Source organism: Sus scrofa, chromosome 5 (assembly GCF_000003025.6).
Source record: "Sus scrofa isolate TJ Tabasco breed Duroc chromosome 5, Sscrofa11.1, whole genome shotgun sequence".
Classification (NCBI taxonomy): domain Eukaryota; kingdom Metazoa; phylum Chordata; class Mammalia; order Artiodactyla; family Suidae; genus Sus; species Sus scrofa.
In genome coordinates this window covers 100,982,226-101,003,814 of record NC_010447.5, presented here as the reverse complement: position 1 = coordinate 101,003,814, position 21,589 = coordinate 100,982,226, and the positions used below count along the sequence as shown (strand labels likewise).

At 37.7% G+C, this 21,589-nt stretch overlaps 1 protein-coding gene across 8 annotated transcripts in view; it reads left to right on the top strand.

The window, feature by feature from the left end:
* PTPRQ (protein tyrosine phosphatase, receptor type Q) overlaps positions 1 to 21,589 on the top strand; it is a 294,121-nt gene that overhangs the window by 77,331 nt on the left and 195,201 nt on the right. For all 8 annotated transcript variants that reach the window (XR_002344354.1, XR_002344353.1, XM_021093069.1 and 5 more), the window contains 6 exons: positions 3,140 to 3,312; positions 12,108 to 12,285; positions 13,669 to 13,830; positions 13,927 to 14,106; positions 14,705 to 14,812; positions 14,953 to 15,234. Coding sequence is in view for 6 of the 8 variants with exons in the window: in XM_021093069.1 (XP_020948728.1) it covers positions 3,140 to 3,312; positions 12,108 to 12,285; positions 13,669 to 13,830; positions 13,927 to 14,106; positions 14,705 to 14,812; positions 14,953 to 15,234 (1,083 nt within the window). In the remaining 2 variants the exon portion in view is untranslated. The remainder of the gene's footprint in view (positions 1 to 3,139; positions 3,313 to 12,107; positions 12,286 to 13,668; positions 13,831 to 13,926; positions 14,107 to 14,704; positions 14,813 to 14,952; positions 15,235 to 21,589) is intronic.

The window sequence follows — 21,589 nt, the reverse complement described above, 5'->3', positions numbered from 1 at the left end:
ATTTGGTTATTTTGAGAAATGTAAATTAGAAGATAAATAGTGTCCACTACTATTTTTAGGTTTGGGCAACAGAATAAGAGACAGTGAAATTTAAATATATATTCTGCTGTACTGGTAAGTTTTGGTATCCTACTACATTATGATATTGCATCAAATTGAACTGACCATCTCGCTTATTTTATAGTAAGTTGGGTTTAGTTACCCGATACATCAATGCAATCGTTAAACTAGCTTCAGTTGAGATGCTGCATGAGTTCAGATTAGGTGGACAAATGCCACATCTCTTCTGTGGTTTATTTTGTACGATACTAAGCCTTTGTCTACACAGAGACTCCAAAATATAATGTAAAAGAAAGGTGGGATTGGAGCTTTGCTGTTTAAACGGTTGTGTTTTCATACATGGTCCATTGGAAAGTTCCTCTACTCCTGAAAAATACATATGGGTAAATAGGATAGCAACCTAAGTTTTAGGACAATGTATGTAAACAAATAAAACTTGAATAAGAGGTGACCTGTGCCAAGGAGTTTATCTGTCTTATTCCTCCCTCTAATCTTTAGTGCCTAGAACAGTAACAGTAAGGTGAGTGCTTGATCTATTGGAATGAAGGCTGAACCAATCCGTGATTGTGGGATTCTAGCCCAGAACTTCTCCACTGTCTTTCAAAGAGCAATCTGGTTTTCTTTCAGATTAGAACACCTGTAGGGAAATCAGTCTACAGAGCTATCCTTCTATATAGAGACAGACCAAAATAGTTTTAGAAAAGGATATTCAAAGAATTAGCAAATTACAGGTATACCCATGTTATGGTTATTACTCAGTTTTGAGCATAGGTTTTATCCATAGTGAACACTGGAAACTTGACTGCAATAATCAAATAATATGCTCATAGTCCAGAATAATTTATTCATCCATCAAGCCATTAACTATTCAATAAACATTTGGAAATATTGACATTGTTACAATATCTAGGGAGATTTTTGTACAGATTATTTTATAGAGACAGAGAAAAAACCTCAATCTATTGGATGAATTACTATATGATTATAGTAGTTTACTACATCATTACCTTAAGCATAATTAAGTTCATTAATTATAAACAGTATTTATAATGTTATAAATAATTTATATTGTTATAATAAATTATTTATAATAATATTATACATAATGTTAATTTTCATTTCCTTTCTGTTATCTTAAAGAACAGTAGAGTCATTCTTCATTTATGTTATACCCCTAATGTGCCTTTCTTATAACTAGAATTTGCTAAACTTGTACCACTGTAAAATATCTCGGCTTAGGGAAATTAATGTGTAATTTATTAATGTGCGACCATGTCCTCATCATAAAGGACAACATTCTTATGTCGCATTTTCTCTTTCTTGAACCATGCATTCCTTACAGTGATCTTGTATAGTGATAGGAAAGATTTAGTCACACTCTTTTTTTTTTTTTTTTTTTTTTTTTTTTTGTCTTTCTGCCATTCTTTGGGCCACTCCTGCGGCACATGGAGGTTCCCAGGCCAGGGGTCGAATCAGAGCTGTAGCCACCGGCCTACGCCAGAGCCACAGCAACGCGGGATCCAAGCCACGTCTGCAACCTACACCACCGCTCACGGCAACGCCGGATCGTTAACCCACAAGCAAGGGCAGGGACCGAACCCGCAACCTCACGGTTCCTAGTCGGATTTGTTAACCACTGCGCCACCATGGGAACTCCTAGTCACACTCTTTTATAAAGAAACTAATGGTGGGGAGGTGGATTGGTTATTTATAATCATAAGATGAGCTGTGATGAGCCGTAAACCAAAGTGAACGCGTTCCCAGAGTAGGTTTGTTCTTGGTTCATTACTTTTGTGGCGCTGGGAGGTTTCCTAGGTGTTGCTCTTGGTGACATTCATTCATTAATTCATTTTTGACTGATGATATTATGTTAGTTTCTGATGTACAACTTAATGATTTGATACTTTTATACATTACAAAATGGGAGTTCCCATCTTGGCGCAACAGAGATGAAACCTAATAGGAACCATGAGGCTTCGGGTTTGATCCCTGGCCTCGCTTAGTGGGTTAAGGATCCAGCATTGCCATGAACTGTGGTGTAGGTCACAGACATGGCTCGGATCTTGCATTGCTGTGGCTGTGGTGTAGGCTGGCAGCTGTAGCTCTGATTAGACCCCTAGCCTGGGAGCCTCCATATGCCTCGGGTGTGGCCCTAAAAAAGTAAAAAGCAAAAAAAAAAAAAAAAAAAAAACCCAAAATGATCACCACTTGGTGACTTCTAACTAGAATTTGATTAAGTACTTGGTGCTTTATCTTAAACAAATTGTTAGTTTTTCCTCTTTTTCTTTACTACTGCAAAGAGGGCATCTGAAATTTGAGATTCACTTAATTAGTTTATAAAATCAGATAAAATCAGTCAACTCTCCAAACAGTTTAATATAATAAATTGAAAATTGCCCAATTGAATTTACCACCTACATGTAATTGCATTCCAAGTACTCTGCATATTATCTTTTGGTATGTTATTATTTTTATAAAGCCTTCAAGGCATCTCCTGGGCATTTGTCAAACAACTTTCCCTGAGGAGTTATTTTTATTAATTAATTTGTTTTGAACAAATGAAATTTTGTTATCCTGTTTCCAATGTACATTTTTGAGAACAACGTGTAGAAATTTAACTGTAAATATCTGTGTACTTAAAACACTTTTATGCATTTGTTAATATATTAGTAAATTGTTTTGATCTGTTTTCTAATAGAATTGCTTACATATCTTATAAATCAAGAAATAAGATTTTGGGGAACTTTTAAAATTTGAGAATATATACATATACATATATATATATATATTTTTTTTTTTTTTCCGCTTTTTGGGGCCACACCCACGACACATGGAGGTTCCCAGGCTAGGGGTCGAATCAGAGCTGTAGCTGCCAGCCTACACCACAGCCACGGCAACGCCAGATCCCAGCCACATCTGTGACCTACACCTCAGCTCATGGCAACGCCTGATCCTTAACCCACTGAGCGAGGTCAGGGATTGAACCCACAACCTCATGGCTCCTAGTCGGATTCATTTCTGCTGTGCCATGATGGGAACAATATATTTTTAAATTTCCCTCTTCTATTCTCTTTTTTAGTTCCAGGTGCGGTATTTGATTTGCAAGTTGCAGACGTGGAAGCCACAGAAGTAAGAATCACTTGGAAGAAACCACGGCAACCAAATGGAATCATTAACCGATATCGAGTGAAAGTATTAGCTTCCGAGACGGGAGTAATTTTGGAAAACACTTTGCTCACGGGAAGAGATGAGGTATGTTTTTAAGTCGTATACTGGGGAGCCCTTTCTGCTTGGATTTGGCCCTGATAATATGGGTGATTTGCCAACATGTGAGCGTAAACTATTTGATAAGCTTCAAAGTACAAAGAAAGTAAATTTAGGCCATGCTGATAAGCTAGCTCATCATATTGCATTTTAGGACATATATTATTAGTTAAGTGCTATGACTTTTCCACAGCATATGAAAAGTGATTATTGAGCAATTAGGCAGGACTGAAGGTATTTCTGTAAGTGAATATTATTATGGTAATTCTTAATTAATTGTTTAGAAACTTCTGTTATGATTGAAATACTCCTTCTAAGGCTGTGTTTGCAATTTGAAACCGTTGCCAAAGAAAGGCACAGTAATTTCAGTAGCCTTTGTTGACAAACCATTTGTCCTGTTTCGTCTTTGGAGGCCAGATTTCTCAAAGCTGCCTCATTTAAAAACAAATAATATATATTTGATTAAAGATGTCAAATAACTAAATAAAGGGGATGAAATCTTTTCACTGATATGAAATAAGAGGACACTGTGTTTGCTTCTGTTCACACCAGAACTCCTTTTTTCCCCTTTGTTTTTGTTGAGACGTACAGGCAGCATTGATTTTCCTTCACAGTCTTTATTCACCTCATCCAGTCAGCTGTTGAGTTCCCTTTAAGACTCCAGGCAGTTGTATCCAGATATTGGTGACAAAAAAAGGAACTTAGGAGCAGTGAGTGTATCTGTCACCGCACCGTGGAGGTACTGCCTGATGGTTCTTCCACAGTTGGCTTCGTCCTTTGGTCCACAATCACTGCTCCCTCTAGCGCTTCTGTTCTTCTTTTCTGCATATGTTGTCCATTCTATTCATAGTCCCAGCCTTCCTCCATTCTGACACTTACCTGAAAGTTGACCTTACTGTGTGCTCCGTGCATCCTGGCCAGCCAGGATTTCTCACTCCAGGTTGTTTGATATCTCCAGCCCAGGGTCCCCTTTTAATCTAATGTTACCTTCATTCCTCTGTGCAAAAGATTTGAATTATGCGTTCTCCGATCCTTGAGTTGACAGCTCAGGCAAAGGGCAAAAGCTTAGCCCTCTGTTCCTGCTGAGAAGGCCTTCAATTAGGTACTTCCCCTTTTTGGGAGTAGGTGACAGGTCTCCCACTTCTGCTAATGTCCTCTGTTGAGTGACCAGTCACACCTGTTTTTCTCTTGAAACTGAAAGATTGTAGAAAGACGTCTTTGTGATTCTGCCATTGTCTATATGATCTGCAGTCCCTGTGACATAGTAGGGAGAATGTGAGTTTGGTACTGCACAAATCTGGGATTATACTCTAACTCGGTTACTTACTGCACTGCACAGCAGCGAGGTTAAGTGCATGGGCCTAGAAGACAGAATGCTTGGGTTTAGACCTTGATTTTTCCCTGACTGATGGTTAAACAGTAAGCCTGACCTCTCTGAACTTCCGTTCTCTCTTCTCTAAGGTAGGAACCCCGTAAGAGTTCCTATAACATAGGGTTGTTAATGAGGATTTAATGGGTTAATGTGTGTAAAGTGCTTAGAACTTTATCTGATATAAGGTAAGTTTAGTGCGAAATAATCTTGACCTGTTTAATTATTAATCATGGCCTTCGGTCTTTCCCCCTCATTAGGACTAATGTTAGTTTCCTTAGGTCTCACAAAAGGAGACGTTATACTTCTCTTTACTTCTGTGACGGTATCTTTCTTTATTAGATCAGGCCTGTGACTGATATTTCTGCTCCCCCATGTGATTGGCGTTTGGGTTCACTTTTCAAGAGGTTGAAGGGGGAAACATATAGCAGAGGCTCTAAATCCAAGCGAACCAGGATCCTGGCCCTGGCTCTGCCCTTTTCTAGCTCTGTGACCTTGGACAAGTCAACTTTGGGAGACTTGGTGCCCTCATTTTTAAAGCAGAGTTTATATACTTCCCTTATACAGTGAGGAGTAAAAAGATAATGGATAAACCCTCTGGCTTATTGAATTCATTTATTATTGTTTTCTTTAACCTTGCTATAGGATAAAGACTCTTGCATTCATTCTTCAGCTTCTCAGAGTGTAGCCTCCACACCTTGTCTTAAGAATTCTTTAGGAATTCCTGTCGTGGTGCAGTGGAAACAAATCTGACTAGAAACTATGAGGTTGCAGGTTCGATCCCTGGCCTTGCTCAGTGGGTTAAGGATCCGGCATTGCTGTGAGCTATGGTGTAGGTCACAGACATGGCTTGGATCTGGCATTGCTGTGGCTCTGGTTTAGGCCAGCAGCTACAGCTCCGATTAACCCCTAGCCTGGGAACCTCCATATGCTGTGGGTTCGGCCCTAAAAGGACAAAAGACAAAAAAAAAAAAAAAAAAAATTGTAAGAAGTCACCAGTGACCTCCTCAGTGTCGTACACGGTGGGCATTTTTATAACTGTCCTCCTCCTCCCTGTCTCCTCCAATATCATTCCCTCTGCCTCCTGCTCTCCAGCTTTTGACACAACCATTTCCCTGTAATACTTTGCTCTGCTTTTGCACACTGACTCTGCAATCATTTAGGCCTTGTGCAATGAAAAATGAAGAAAATAACAAGTTAGCTTTTTTATAATTTTCTAACTCCTTCATTATAAAGGAATTCCAGAGCATTCTGTTTTCAGCCGTCTCATTACCCTTTCTTTTGATGGCCTCGCTGTTTCACTCACTGCTTCCTATTTGCATGATTCTTTTGCCTTATTTTCCGCAATGATTTTTTTCTCTTGGACACTCTGCATCCCTAATTACAACCATTTGTGGAGAAGTTCGGCCAGGGCTCATTACATCTAAACTCATTTACCCCCGTAAAACAGAACAAAACCAAACAATCATCCTTTTGGGGGATAACAGGACTTGGTTCATGATGGGAAGGAGGTGATATTGGGATGAAGGACAGATACTAGACAGAGATTCTAGGACAGTGATGGCGACCTATAAAGTTTATAAAGGACACAAGAAGAAAGTCTGTCTAGGACATTAATAATTTCAGTGGTCAAGAACAAGACCTGGAGAGGGGCTGACTTGAAACCCAGATACCAAACAACAGGCTTAGAATTCCCTAACCCCACAGATCTGGGCACACCACAAATCTCAGATCTGAAGGTATTTGTCTTAGTATTTGGAAGGCTTTTATGTCATTTTTATATGCCTGATGTCTCTCTCTCTCTCTTTTTTTTTTTTTTTTTGGTATCATTATCCTCTCTTGATAAGGGCTTGAAACCTTGGAGTTACCTCTCTGACTATACTTAGTGTTTGGTAGCCACTCAGGATTAAGGTCAGCTATTTCACCCCTGCAGGGTGACCTTCCAGCCTCTATAGTTCATTCCTGTGTCCCCACCCCATCTCAGGATGGCATGGTCTCTTGCCTGGAATATTTTTGTTAGCTTATTACATTAGTTTCCCGTTACTGTATAACAATTTGCTACAATCTGAACACAACCCACATGTAACATCTCACAGTTCTGTGGGCCAGGAATCCAGACCTCTTAGATGGGTTTACCGCTAAGGGTCTTATCTAGCTGCAGTTAAGGGGCATGCTATACCGTGCTCTCAGATGGAAGCTTGACTGGGGAAGAATCCACTTCCAGGCTCATTCAGATTTTTTGCAGACTTAATTTCCTTTTGACTATGGAACTGAGGGCCCTGGATTCCTGCTGGCCCTTTGGCTTGTGACTTCCCTTAGCTCTAGCTCGTAGAGGCCTCCCATAGTTTCCTGCCACACAACTTCCCCAGCATGGCCATTTACTTGTTCAAGCCAGTGAGGAGGAGTCTGTGTAGAGGAATGTGGCCGTGGTAATGATATTTCATCACCTTTGCCTTATTCCATTGTTTAGATGCAAATCATAGTTCCCACGTGAGTGAAAGGGATTAGACAAAAACGTGAATGGCAGGAGGCAGGGACAGTGGAGGGAATCGTGAGAAAGGCTCTCCACTGTTTTGTATTTCCCATGTCTGTGAGAATAATCCTTCTAGGTTTAAGTGTATTACTTGCTAGAAAAGTAACTAAGGAATGAGAATGGACTGGGAATGTGAATATGCATTTATTTAGGTAATCTCACTGCTCACCAGCATAGCAGAAAATCAATAGATACCATCTAAAGTAATTGAGCCTGAGCAGAGTAGTATAGACTTATTATTTAGTGGTTTTGGAAGTAAAGCCATAAGAACTGAAAATAGAAATGGTTAAAGGAGTTGTTCCCAACAACTATACAGATATTGAATCATTATGTTGTACACTTGCAAGTAATATAATGTTGTATGTCAATAGTATCTCAGTTAAAAATAAATGTATGGAGAAATGATTCCAAAATCTCAAAAAAAGTGTTGCTTCTGCAGAGTAAGACTTGCCATTAGAAAGGTACAAACAGGGAACTGTTGGTTTCACTTTGAATCCTTCTTGTATTTATAGCCATGTGCATATATCATGATGATGACACAAAGTATTAAAACATAATCATTCTGTGTTAGGCTTGATTTGATCTCATAACCTTTATTGAAATTTTTTCCAATGACTTGTCTTGATTTTTATTTGTTTCTTAATAAGCAGGGGTTATCTGAGCATGCTGAAATATGTATAAGATTTTATCCTCAATATTTAAACACGTTTGAAAAAAATACATTAGAAAATTTAACCTTCGGGTTTGAGGACTTTTATTTCAACTTCCAGGCGTATATATGCATCTCATCTACGACATGCCTAATAAATGATTACAAATTCAACATCTGCTAAAATATTTGATCAACTCTGACAGTGTCTACTACCACAAGAACAGCTCCTATCGTATAAGCTTTAAGTCCTGCTTGTGTAGAGTCTCACGGGCATGCATTTCTTAAGTATCTATAAAGTTCTAGGCACTCTAATATCCAGAATAGATATGGATAAATAAGAAACTAACCTGTTTTTTAACTGCTTTGAACTAAAATATTTGCCCTCTAATGTTTGTCAGTCTGTCCTCTCTCTCCTCTCCAGACACACATAGCAGATTATAGTGACTTTAAATTTAGGAATTGCAGCCAGGGAAATGTGTCCCAACCCTACCTCTGCTATGACTGATTTTGTGAACTTGAACAGTTGACTATGAGAAGGAGAGAATAATATCTTATTCTCTGGGCTAAAATGAAGTGATATCATTTAGCAGTGTGCTTGTACGTAGTGGCTTTAGATGTTAGAGTCTCTTCGGTAGTAATAACAATATATGACGATTTGATCTTTTATCCTTCGAAGACAATGGTCATGGTTTCCCTAAGGCTTAACATCCTCAGTTTCTCATTAGCCGTGGTTTCCAGGTCCTTCATGTTATTGGTTACTCTCCTATGTATGTTTTCCAGTTTGCCAATGAATCTCTGCCTCAGCTGCAGACAGTATTCCACTTTGTAATTTGACTAGAGCCAAATTGAGCAGAAATATTTTCTCCTTTGGTGTAAATTTTCTGCTTCTGTCAATGCAAAGAGTAAAAGTGATTTCTTTGGGAGACTCATTCCACTGAGACAGAAGTTTGAAAAACCCTAAAGTCATCCCTCCGTGGATTGCTCTCTAGTTGAATTTCTGATCTCATCCTGAGCTTGTTATTCTAATTGAATCCTGGCGCAAAAAGACACCATCTTGCTATGTAGTGTTACAAATTTCTGAAATTCATGTAGGTTTTTTATTCAACACATTCCTCAAGCCTATCAGTGTTTGTCAGTGAAGAACATGAGAAGAAAACCACCTAAATTATTGGCCAATAGCTTCAGAATGAGGCTAAGGACAGAACTTGGGAGTAGTTTAAGAATGCTTGAGACAAGTATACTTTATTGAGCATTAGAAACATAAACATAAGGATTTGTCCCCAAAATATTATGCAGAATGATACAATATCCATTAGAAGGCTTCCAAACATGTGCTGATTGTAAATTTCTTTTTACCACTGGTTGATAATAGCACCAATCATGTTATAGTTTATAATAAATACATCGAAGTATTTCTTAAGAAGTCAAAATTTTCGTTAATTCAGTTGAGTAGACTTCCAGTGTGTGGAAATTGACAGATATAACAGAGGGGTGTTTTATTTTGTTTTTTAAATAAAGTCACATTAGCTATAATGAAGACTGTTACATGTAGAATCAGCTTGGTTTATTCAGGTGAATTAGGAACTTAATTCTGAAGACTTCTAATTCTTTCACGTAAATTCCAAAGATTCCTGAATAGCATATGAGAGGCCTCTCGTGTTGATGAATTGTGACATTCCCTAACTCAGTTGTTCTCAACCATAGGCAGGAGACATTTGGCAATCTCTGGAGACATGTTTTATTGTTAACTACTGTGAAGATGCTTCTAGTGGGTGGAACCAGGGTTGCTGCTAAACTTCCTACAATGCCCGACATGCTCCCTATAGCAAAAACTTAATCTAACACAGAATAGCAGTAGTGCTGAGGTTGAGAACACTGGGCTAACTCAGTGAGTCCAAAGATTTTGGGAGCTGTGATGGGTCTTTGTTCCCTACTGTTGCCCTCATTTCCCTTCCTGCTTCTCTCAGCCCCTTCCTGTTACTCTCTTAAGTTCTAATTCTTTCCCATCATTTTTGCTCTTAAAATTACTTACTTTTTCATCCTTCAAAAAATGTAATACCGAGTGCCTTTTTAACAAGATGCAAAGTATAGGAAATACTCACAGCATGGCACACTGAGTGATAATTAGTCACATTCTGGGATTTTACAAAACCAAGGCTCAAACCATTCGCAGTTAAGGAGAGTCTTTCCAATGTGTTTGGAGGAATTTGGGGGAAATTAATATAGTTAAAATTACTCAGGTCAACTCTTAGGCTGAAACAGCAGTTGGTCAACAGATGTGCTTAACTTAGTTAATTGATGAGATACCATGGTTAACCCTCAGTAATTTATCTGACATACATACAAAATATTGAGAGATTTAATGCAAAATAGTGGTTCAGGGGACATTCTTTGTACTACCCTGTTGTACCTCTACTGCTTTGTACACAGTAGATTCTCAAAGGAGGGCTGATTAATAGTGGAAACAGCTGTGTGGTCCAGGCATAAACTATTGACTGGAATACCAGAGCATCTCTGAATAATGCGTTTGTGATTCATGCCTTCTCTGATTTCCCTGTGGAGGCAATGCTGAGTGAGTCTTGGAAGACAGAAGGTCTTTCATTTGTCCCATGTAGGGATCCTTATCCAGAGTGCTTGATCATAATATTTTTAGAGTAAATCTTACATGTATCTCCCTATTTTTTATCACAATACTTTTCTAGCTAAATATGTAGCAAGACATATAATTCCATTTTATTAATACCACTTCAAGAACTGGAGGTTTCCTTGGATCTTTTCTACATTCTTGTATTTCTCGGAAAAATTAATATTTAAATAATGTGTCATTGTAACTAGTTAAATAGGTAAAATGCCTTAAAATTTCTTGCCTTCTCAAGATTTTTCCTGAGCATTTATTGTTTTTTAAAAACAATAAATTCTTTATGTTAATAAGAAATTAAAACCTGTTTTTGGGTCTAGGATTGAATACAACCTCAAAACATGTAAAATAATTAAAACACAGCTGTACCAAGTTTTATAAATAAATACAACCTAATTATGAATTAATTACAAATTCCAAGGGTATAAGAACATAGAATTGAGAAAGAATAATTTTCTTTAAGGGAGGGGGGGTTGGAGGTGAGTTTTTAAGTTGAACTTGGCATTGACAAAAAAGATGGTAGTTCTTAAAACATTTCCTTTTTTTTCAAAACTATTTCATTTTGATTATTTTTGAAGTGATATAAATGGAGGGAAAAAAGTATAATATGGCCCTATTAACCCATTACCTGGATTCAGTCATTATCAAATGGTGCTATTCTTGCCCCAGCTCTCGTTGTTGCTGTTGATGTGGGCATTTTTAATTCCAGACTTCATATATTTCTGCTCTTACATGTTTGACTAAGTACAGATTTCTAAAAACATGGACATTTTAATTCATTCAGTAATTCATTACCAAAAATGACACAATTACTAATATTGTTTTGGTATTGTCAAACCTGTGCTATATTCAAATGCTACTGTGTTTCAATCCATTATGCAATGTGGGAGAGAAGGGAGAAAGTCCTTGTTGCCCCAACATAAAACTCTACTGTATATATCTGTAATGCACTCCTGATATTTTGTTTTCACTTCAGTATTTGGCACTTTGGTGAACTTAACACATGTGAAATAAATGATGGCATCTAGGGGCAATCATAGTTACCTAAAATATTCCTTGGATAGGTCTGCCATGAACTCTGCTTGAAAACCATTGTCATGTAATTTTGTTCATGTCTGTAACTTTCCTTCATTATAGATTAAACTATTATTATTGATATGTGTTCAGTAGGCACACAGGCTCCTCAACCTGGTATACAAATGAGGATTTATAGATGGCAAAGCAAAATAAGTTTTAATAAAGCATAATGCCTAGAACACTTATCTAGTTAAACCTTTGCATGAAGCTGTCTAATTTTACTATGAAGAAACTAACTCAAGTCAGAAACAAATATCTGCTTCTTCCCACAGTACAGTGTTGGTCTTTTAAGATACAGAAATGATCACAGTGTATTACAATGAGGCAAGATTTTAGTAGCTTCAGAATGAAATCTTGGACTGTAAAGGAGACCAGTTGTTTTGGAAATAATGTTATCTTTTAAAACAAGTGTGATTCCAAAATGATTAGTTTTTGAAATTGGTACTTAAGTCATTATTAAGTGTATCTGTCACAAGTGCAAGTGGTCTTTGCAAATATCTATTTTCATTTACAGTATATCAACCACCCCATGGCTCCAGAAACTGTGAACATAGTAGAGTCAATGACAGGATTATTTGAGGGCTCCGCGGAGATGTCTTCCGACCTGTACTCGCTTGCTTCTGTTATATATAATATTCATCCTCATAACTTTCCTGCAAGGAGCGGAGCGGAAGACCAGCCTTCAATAGTTGGTAAGTCCATTTTTTTTGTTGTTGTTCTATGAAGTGTAAACCATCGGTACTAGCAAGCGCAGATATGAACCTTAGCTGGGAGTTCAACCCAATTATTAATGGTCCATGGGCTGGAGTCAGATTTTTTTCTTCTTTAACTCTCAGATAACCTCGTGCAGCAAATGGAAATGCCACACAGGCAGGAGCTGGCCCCTCCTAACCCATCTGACCTTCCTCCGAGAGAAAGTAGCACCCTAGAGTCTCTAGCCAAGCTGCATAGACAATCAGTTATTACAGTTGCCAAAGCAGGTGTGATGGGAAGGGATTAACATATCTTCAAATCATTTACAGGCCTCACACTCTCTGCAGCTTTTGACTAATAGGTTTTCAGATGTCACGGAAGGTAAATAGGTCAGAAAGTTACAACTCTAGTGCATGGGGTGATAAACAGGTGTAGGTGACCCCGATGACGTGGTGATATCATTAGTGTGTGCACTTGCTCTTTAGGGTCAATGGATCTTATTATTTCTAAAAGGAGAATGTCATATATAGCAAATTAAAACTACTTGGTTAGAAGACATAGATCTAAATTGTCTCTCTGGTTTTTCTAAAATGCTGAGTGAGAAAAATTTTTTGCTTGTTGCTTTTCTCTGATTTGGTATTTGTTCCATTCCAAATTACAAGTGTTATTTTTTTATTAGTCAAAATTATCACATTGCACTCAATATATATTTATTTTATTTACTGATCTATTTTTCCTGAGCAGAGAAGCCTGGGGCAACACTAAAAATTAAGACACCTATGACTTCTGATCAGATATTTCCTCAAATACTTTGGCTTAAGTGCTAATTAACATTGTTGGATGTGCAAGTTCTAAATAAGCAAAAAACAAAACAAAACATTAAACATTAAAAAAAAAATCCTTGTCCAGACATATTTATATGGCAGTTATATAAGCATGCTTGTTTTAAATTGTTAACGGGTGTAGCAAATGTATGGTGAATTTTTCTTCCAAAAAACACTTATTTCTGTGATTTTCATATTGTAACATGGGATTGACCCAGAATATTTCACTTTGATATTATTGCCCAGTGTCTTTTCAGAAAAAAAGATTCCTAGCCTGTCTTTTTAAGATAGTTATATTTTTCCAAAACACGAATCTCATGTTCTGGGATAGTGTATGACAACTAGTAAAACTACATTTTGAGCACAGAATGTTTAGAAATATTGTCGGGTTTATCCAATGTATTTATTATTTTATATCTGCCTTTCATATAAAGGCTTACATGGAGGGTTAATGAATAATGGGAAATTGGGTTTAAAATTTCACTGTGTGAGCAAAAGCGGTCTTGATCGTGAGGCCCAAACACCTCTTTCATTCTCTGAAAAACTAATTTCAAATAGGAACTACGAGGAGTCAGTATATCGCTGACATTGCTGCTGAACAGCTGTCTTACGTTATCAGGAGACTGGTACCTTTCACTGAGCACATGATTAGTGTATCTGCTTTCACCATCATGGGAGAAGGACCACCAACGGCTCTCAGCGTGAGGACACGTGAGCAAGGTAAGAATGCCTTCCTTTGAAATAAGTACCTGTAAATACTGCTCTTGTATGTTGTAATATTTTCATTCATATTAATTCTTCATTCTTCTTCTCAAGTGCCAAGCTCCATTCAAGTTATAAACTATAAAAATATTAGCTCTTCATCTATTTTGTTATTTTGGGATCCTCCAGAATATCCCAATGGAAAAATAACTCATTATACAATTTATGCAATGGAACTGGATACAAACAGAGCATTCCAGATGACTACTGTAGATAACAGCTTTCTCATAACAGGTAGAATAAAGTTTTAACATTCTTACTCTGATGGAAAATATGCACCTCTCTATGCCTTAAACACTCTAGGACCCTTGTTGCATCATTGCAGATTTTGTTGTGCTTTGCTCCCATGGGTAGTTTGAAAAATACTTGCAGCAATAACTTGGCTAGATGTGTTTTTCTTTAATGATCTTTATCTGCAAAGAAATAAAGTCATCAGATCACAGGTATCCTAGGAATATATTTAACCCAGGGAATTTTATGCCTGGCTTCTCAAAATAACTCAGTACTGAAGGCTTGATTGACTTTGTCAATCAGCTGAAGTAACTGAGCCGATGGGGTATTTGTGCCAAATCAACTATATTCCTTGCAGTGTGCCAAAAATTATTTTTTCAGCCTCAGAATATTGCCTTAATATTTTGGGGAAGAACTAAAACATCATAGACATGGAAATTCTCTCATTCCAAAGAAGGTTGAGAGATTGAGATGATAAGGAGGCTGACTTTTAGAGAACCCGTCTGCCAAATCAGCTGTTTTCCCTAGGCCTATGTTAAATGGCACGACTCCAAGAATGTTATTTTAAGGACTTAAAAAAAATTACCTGTTGTCCTTACAGGGTTAAAGAAATACACAAAATATAAAATGAGAGTGGCTGCCTCAACCAATGTTGGAGAAAGTTCTCTGTCGGAAGCGAATGACATCTTTGTGAGAACTCCCGAGGATGGTAAGCATGCCACATGCCGATTTAATAAAAGAAGCAAGTGGTGGTGTGTGTTTACTGCCATCGACCTTGCTGCCTTTAGTGTCTGAAGCAATAAGCATGAGATAAATCCATGTTTTCAAAACTTTGTTGTCTTCCCCCAGAACCAGAATCATCACCTCGAGATGTTGAAGTTATTGATGTTTCGGCTCGTGAGATAAGTTTGAAGTGGTCACCACCTGAGAAACCCAATGGGATTATTGTTGCTTATGAAGTACTCTGTAAGAATACAGATACCTTAGTTACGAAGAACACCTCAACAACGAACATAACTTTAGGAGGCTTGAAACCTTACACCCGCTATAACATTTCAGTAAGATCGTACACCAGATTTGGACATGGCAGTCAGTTGTCTTCTTTACTCTCCGTTAGCACTTCTGAGACGGGTAAGCTTTTGCTTGTTTGATACATAAGAATGAAGTAAACGTGGCTGACTTGCTCTGTAAATTTTTAAAGTCCCACTTCATATGAGGGAATTCTAAAATAAAAATCGGTTATTTTTTTCCCATGAAGTACCTTGAGAAATCAAAGGTGCTTTCAGTGTACCTACAAATTTGAGGTTGAATAACTGCTTGCTTTCAAATTAGGTAAAAAAGAGATACACACTCATAAGCATAGTTTCCTATACTATATACACTCTATTATATTTTCTCTGCATGCAGATACATCTCTAGATACAGATGTATCTAATTCATACATATATATGCATAGATGTGCATATGTATGTGCAGATTACGTAGAAATATATCAATAGATGGATGTATGTAGATTTATATAGCTTATATGTGTATATGTAAATTCTATACATATATATACATACATGTGTGTATACACACACAATATATACATCCCTGAAGATATGTATATAGGCAGAGATGCAGAGTCTGAGCACAGAAAGGGCCTGCCTGGGGCAGCCTTTTAGAGGAGGTAGCCTTTGACCTGAATCTTAAGGAGTCAGGTGGAATGGGCATTAGAGAGGTTGTTGGGTGGCCTGTGAATGTATCCTGTATAAGAGAAATAATGCAAGCAAAGGATTACTTGTGTTTCACTGATGCAAGAGCGACTAGCACATTTGCTTGATCATCTTTGCGCATTGTTTATATTACGCTTATAATCATATATTGGAGCATCACTTTTAGGCCAATTCTATAGAGCATGCCTAGAATCAAAAACTAAATGTAAAGTTACTGTTTTATCCCTACATTTAAAAAAATAACTATTTATTGATTAGCTACTGGTTGAACCATGTGGAGTTGCTATTTATAGATATCGTAATTGGCTAAATATCAGCAATTTCTTATGGTTTAGCCAATTACTATATGTGTCCTTGACTTTCAGGAATTAGGAATCTAGTAAAGCAGTTTACCTTTGGGCAAAAGTATCCTCTTGAGACTGGTCACAGAAATTAATATAATGACATGACATAGAAGTGACCACAGAGGAAGACAATAGCTGTCATTCCAGGAATAAGTAATAAAATAGCACTTTTTATCGTCATAAATTATCCCATTATAGTGCAATTTAATTGATGTTATATGCATTTGCATACTTCATTGCTTTTATAAATTTTGTACTTAAAACAAGTATTTTTGAGGAAAAAAACCTACCTAGTTTTATTTTACATTGTGTTAAAGAAAGAAACTAGCACATTTTAAGTACTGACAACAAGTGTGTGAGCTCTTCTATTGGCCTGCACAAAAATTACCTTCTTAATCCTAGAATAAGCAATAAGGTATTATTTTCTTCATTCCAAATGAAGAACTGAGATCTGCTAGATTCATCCTTTCAACACATATTCAACAATAAAGCAGTTTCAACAAATATTTACAAATATTACATTCCCTGAGGCTCACTATGCCTGCCTAATTTACAATGTACCAACCCTTACCGGGCTATATGAGCTTTGTAAAAGAACATGATTTTCCACTCTCCTGTAGTTAATATCAATCACAGGGATTTTAATTGCTTAAGGTCACCCAGCTGGTAAATGGTGACGCTAAACTTGGAACCCAAGTCCATCTGACTGTAAAGCCCATTTCCATCCATAAAGCTGGTAAATTAAAAAATAGGTATCTAGGATCTTTGTGTTCATTGTTGCAGTCATAGTTTACAGTTGGGCTAGGCAAGCTAAGAAGAAAGCAAGCAAGGATTTGCAGGGTCCTGTTATGATGTTAAATAGTCACCGCGTTCATGGACGCTTATGCAGCATTTTACTGTGTAGTGGTCGCAGCATCAAGAACACCTAATTTAATGATTATCCATAAACCGTCTTTTTTGCTTGCTAATTTTTATATGCATGCAATCTTTTACTCAGTTTTGAAGAATAAAATTGTCATGTCATTATCTTAATTCTAAGGCAGGCATAGTGAGCCCAAGTGAAGGTAAGAATTTACCTGAAATCTAACTTAAAAGGAGAGTTTTAGTTTTGGAAGATATCTTAGAAAACGATCTTATTCCAAGGCTCACCAGTCCACCCATCTGGGTGGACATAATTGGGTCATTTTGACATTAAACTCCTTGGAAGCACAAGAGGCCTAACGGTAGAGCATAGGATTCACTGTCCATATGCCTAACTTCTAGCTCTCCTGTGCTATGTTAACGTATTCTTAAGATCTGGACATGCCCCATCTGGATAGACATGGCAGGCAATGGGACCTGTGTTAGCGATTTTCTAAGATCATGTTTGCTCTCATGGAGCCCCCAGTTTTAGTTCTTTTGGCAAAAAGGGAAGCTAGAATTTTAAGAAGGGTCTCAAGGTATCATTTGAAGCAAGACGTGCTCAAGAGCAACAGTCTGTTCCCAGGGCTCAATATTCATATTAAATACGATAAAAACGGCCTCTGCTCTTATTATAAAAAAACAAGATCCCCCTTTGAATATTGTTTCATGCAAAATTGTTAGTTTCATGCTCACTCAGAAATATGTTAATGATGCTAATTACAAGTAGGAGTCAAGGATTCGTTTAGATGTTTTGTCTGGATTGGGGAATTAGAGTTGTCTAATGCTTGGAATTAAAATACTCTTATGTTAAAGCAGGAAAGATCAATATGAGATTGATCTCACGTTTGTGTGTGCCTGTGTGTGTGTGTGAATTGAGTGTTTTGTGTGTTTATGCGTGTTATGTGTGTTTTGTGTGTTTGTGTGTTTTAAGCATAGAATGTGCAGGGGACAAACTTTCTTGAATGAATTTGTATTTTCTTATGCCTGGGGCACAATAATTATGCAAAGAACTTTAAGTTCCCATGCAAATTACCCTTAGATGAGATACATATATTTTTTTCTTTCCCTTTTAAGATACATCTTTTTTTACATCAAGCCATTAACCAAATGCCTTGAATAAGTCTGATTTGAGGCAAAAACCACTAATGGCTAGCAGCTTAGATGAGGGTCAAAATTTGGTGTAGGACTGTATAAATTTATTCATATTAATAAATGGCATGTCTTACTTTCTTGACGTAACATGAAAACTATGTAGGCCAAAGAATAATCTTTTGGCATACTCAAGGTAACTTCCCACTTTGTATTTCAGGATCATCATGAAGTAAATTATTTTTTACTTTTAGTTTCTAATAGGGCCAGCTTACTTCAACTGATATGACAATTACTTTTTATTCATTAGTAGTCTATTTTACATGATTCTTCTGCGATTGGAAACAACAAGCTCTTTCGTAAAACTTTAAGGGCAGCACTGCTGTCCAAAATCACCAAGCCATTAATTCTGCCTTACTTTATTCCTCCACCACTGGTTATCTCCTAAGGATAAATGAACAAAAATGGAAAGGATATCAGCCTGGGGTCAGGGGTGCATATTTATATTCTGACTACGAGTGGTAGGCAGGTAACTCCAGAGGTACAACTTGGCAAATCCCGATGAAAGTTTTTCAAAATTAGAAATTCTACTGACATAAAATTCAAGCATGGCATTATTTATTCCTTTTTTCCTTGCCATTAAAGAGCTAGTCAGTATAATCTTATTTTCCTTAGCTGTGAATTTCTTCTTTTTCAAAATGTGTATCATTTTGAACATAGTTTTCATTCACTGAACAGATTTTTGTGGCTTCCACATCACGTGCTACCAGGCTACCACTGAACTAGGCACTTCAGTGACAGAAGTAAATCAGACAAAATGTCTATCTTTCTGGAACTTAACAATCTACAAGGATCACAGAAAATAAACCAACAAGTAAATAATATGTATGGTTTGGGGTACTAGTAAGTTACTTGAAGTAAAAAGTATCAGGGAAAGAAGAGAGTGTGGCACAATAGTGCGCAGACTGTTTTAAATAGAAGACTGAGAAAAGGCCTCTTGGAGGAGGTTATTTTTGCCTGGAGATATTAATAATGTGTGAGAGCTAATTAGATGGGGATAAAGAAGCAAAGTGTTCCAAAAGGAAGAGTAGCAGTTACCAAGTTCCTGAGGTGGGAAGGCACTTTGTGTGTTTGGGGAAGAGCTGAGCATTTCTGTCGTTTGAGCAGTATGGGCTATGGGGGTAGAATTAGCCCTTGAAGAGGGAGCGAGACAGGCAGAGGGGACCATGCAGATTCTTGGGTGCCATACTAAGAAGCTTGGTGTTTAATTTTAATGTGAGGCTATTGGAGACTTATAAGACAGAAACATGATATGATTTGTAATTTTAGAAGATTGCTATTGAATATGTTGGATTTGGGAATAAAGAGGGAAAATCAAGATTAATTAAGTTTTTGGTCTGAGTATATTGATGGATGATGTGCCATTTACTGAGTTGAAGAAGTCTATAGAAGAGATCAGTTTAAAGAAAACTCAAGAATTCATGTTTTAAACATGTTTGCAATATCCAAGTGTCTGTCATGAAGGCAGTTGGGCATGTAAGTTTAAAACTCAGGGAAAAGATTCAGGGTTGGATATGCAATTTAGAGGCATCATATATCTGGTATTCAAAGTCAGGGGATGGGGTAAAGTCGAGTCAGAGTGAGTATAGACAGAATGCAAAGGAGCATACAACTGTCCTTGGGTACTGTGGCATGTACGCTTTGGGACGTCAGAGAGGAGCCAGTCAAGGTCTAAGCAGGAGTGGCTGGTGAAGTAGGAGGAAAGTCAGGAGAAGATCATGTCTTAGAAGACAAGTTAACAAATACTTTAAAGTAGAAGCAATTTGCTGCTGACAGTCAAGTAAGATGCACAATTGATTAGAGGTTTGGCTGGATGGAGGTCATTGATGACTCCTTGACGGTAGGTTTCATGTTTAATAACGCAGAAAGGGCCTCCCTGAAGTGGGACTACGCATGATAGGCAAGAAGGTGAAGCAAATGAGTAAAGGCAGATTTCGAGGACTGTTGGTATAAAGTGGAGGACAGAATGGGGCGAGAGTGGGTGTGTGTTCACCTGCACACAATGTGTACAATGATAGATATAATTTAGTGAAGAGAGAAAAAATTAAAAATACAACGTCAAGGAAAGAACCTCAAGTCTAAAATCTGACTGGGTAGGTAGAATGAAATCTAGTGCAGAAGTAGAGGCCCAAGTTTTAGGAAGGAGTAGGGGGAGAAGGTAGTTGAAGAAAGGTGGTAGGAAGATAAGTCCTCTTGTGTGTTTTTATTGTCTCAGGGGAATAAGAAGCAAGTTTACCAGCTTTGAATAAGAAGGGGGAGGGGACATTGGATATTTGTGGAGAGAGAAGATGGTGAAAACAGACATAACAGAAAAGAAAACTGAATCATCTAAAATAGGTACAGACTGCCAAGCAATGAGAAAGATTGATTTGAGATTTGAGGTTATAAACTAAAGCGAGGCTAGTCAGAATGGAGTGGCATTTCATGCAGACATTTTCAGCTGTTACACTGCAGATTTTTTTACTCAGTTTTTAACTGAAGTTGGAATTTTCCCAGAAAAGTAAGATAGAAAATGGAGTTGATGGAGATTACCAGGGAGTGACTTTAGTGATAAACTGTGAGTTCTGACCTGAGTAAGGAGGGAGATGAGGGCAAAGGGAGGTTATGGACGGTGATATTTGATGAGGATCAAAGACTCGTTGAATTGGCAGTACAAGGGTCAGTGAGCTGGAAAGATAGAGGTGTTGCCGCAGAGAAGTAATACTGGCCGTGCTGGTAATGACAAGGCCTCAGGTGTGGCCATGAAAGCTAGTGGTTAAGGTAAGGTGGAAGGGAAATTACTGGCATTGCAGAGGTGAAGGAATACAGAGTCCCGATCATTTCCATCAATGCTGGCACCTCTAAGAGTGTAGGAAGGAAGGCAGTCATCCAGGTGATAAAATTTTTAAGATGCGTGAAGTGGCAGAGTGCCGCTAGAGGATTATCTTAAGGAGAGGTGGCACCTAGATGTTCTCAGAAAGGAGAGAGAAGAAAAGTGGGTATGGCAAAGAAAAGCATAAAGGTAGCTGCTTGACTTCCAGGCCCTATGGCTGTAGGGATGACGAGAGAAAAACCCCAAGAGGGCTAAGTTGCCCTGTTCTCAAGTAAGTCCAGATTTCACTCAGAGCCACGTTAAGAAAGTATTCAGAGTAGCTGTTGAGGCGCAGCTTAGAAAGACATTAGAGAAGATTTTGAGTGTTGAGGAATAGCAGAATTATATTGCTATGTCAAGCGATGTATTGAATTACAATTCTTCCCAAAGTGTTAGAAATATCTGCATTCTTATGCCATGTCTTTCTGTTAAGTCTGCCATAGACACAGTACACTCTGTAACAGATAACAGTGGGGCAGAGGGACCACTGTTTCCATCTTTTTAAAGCATCTGAATTTTCT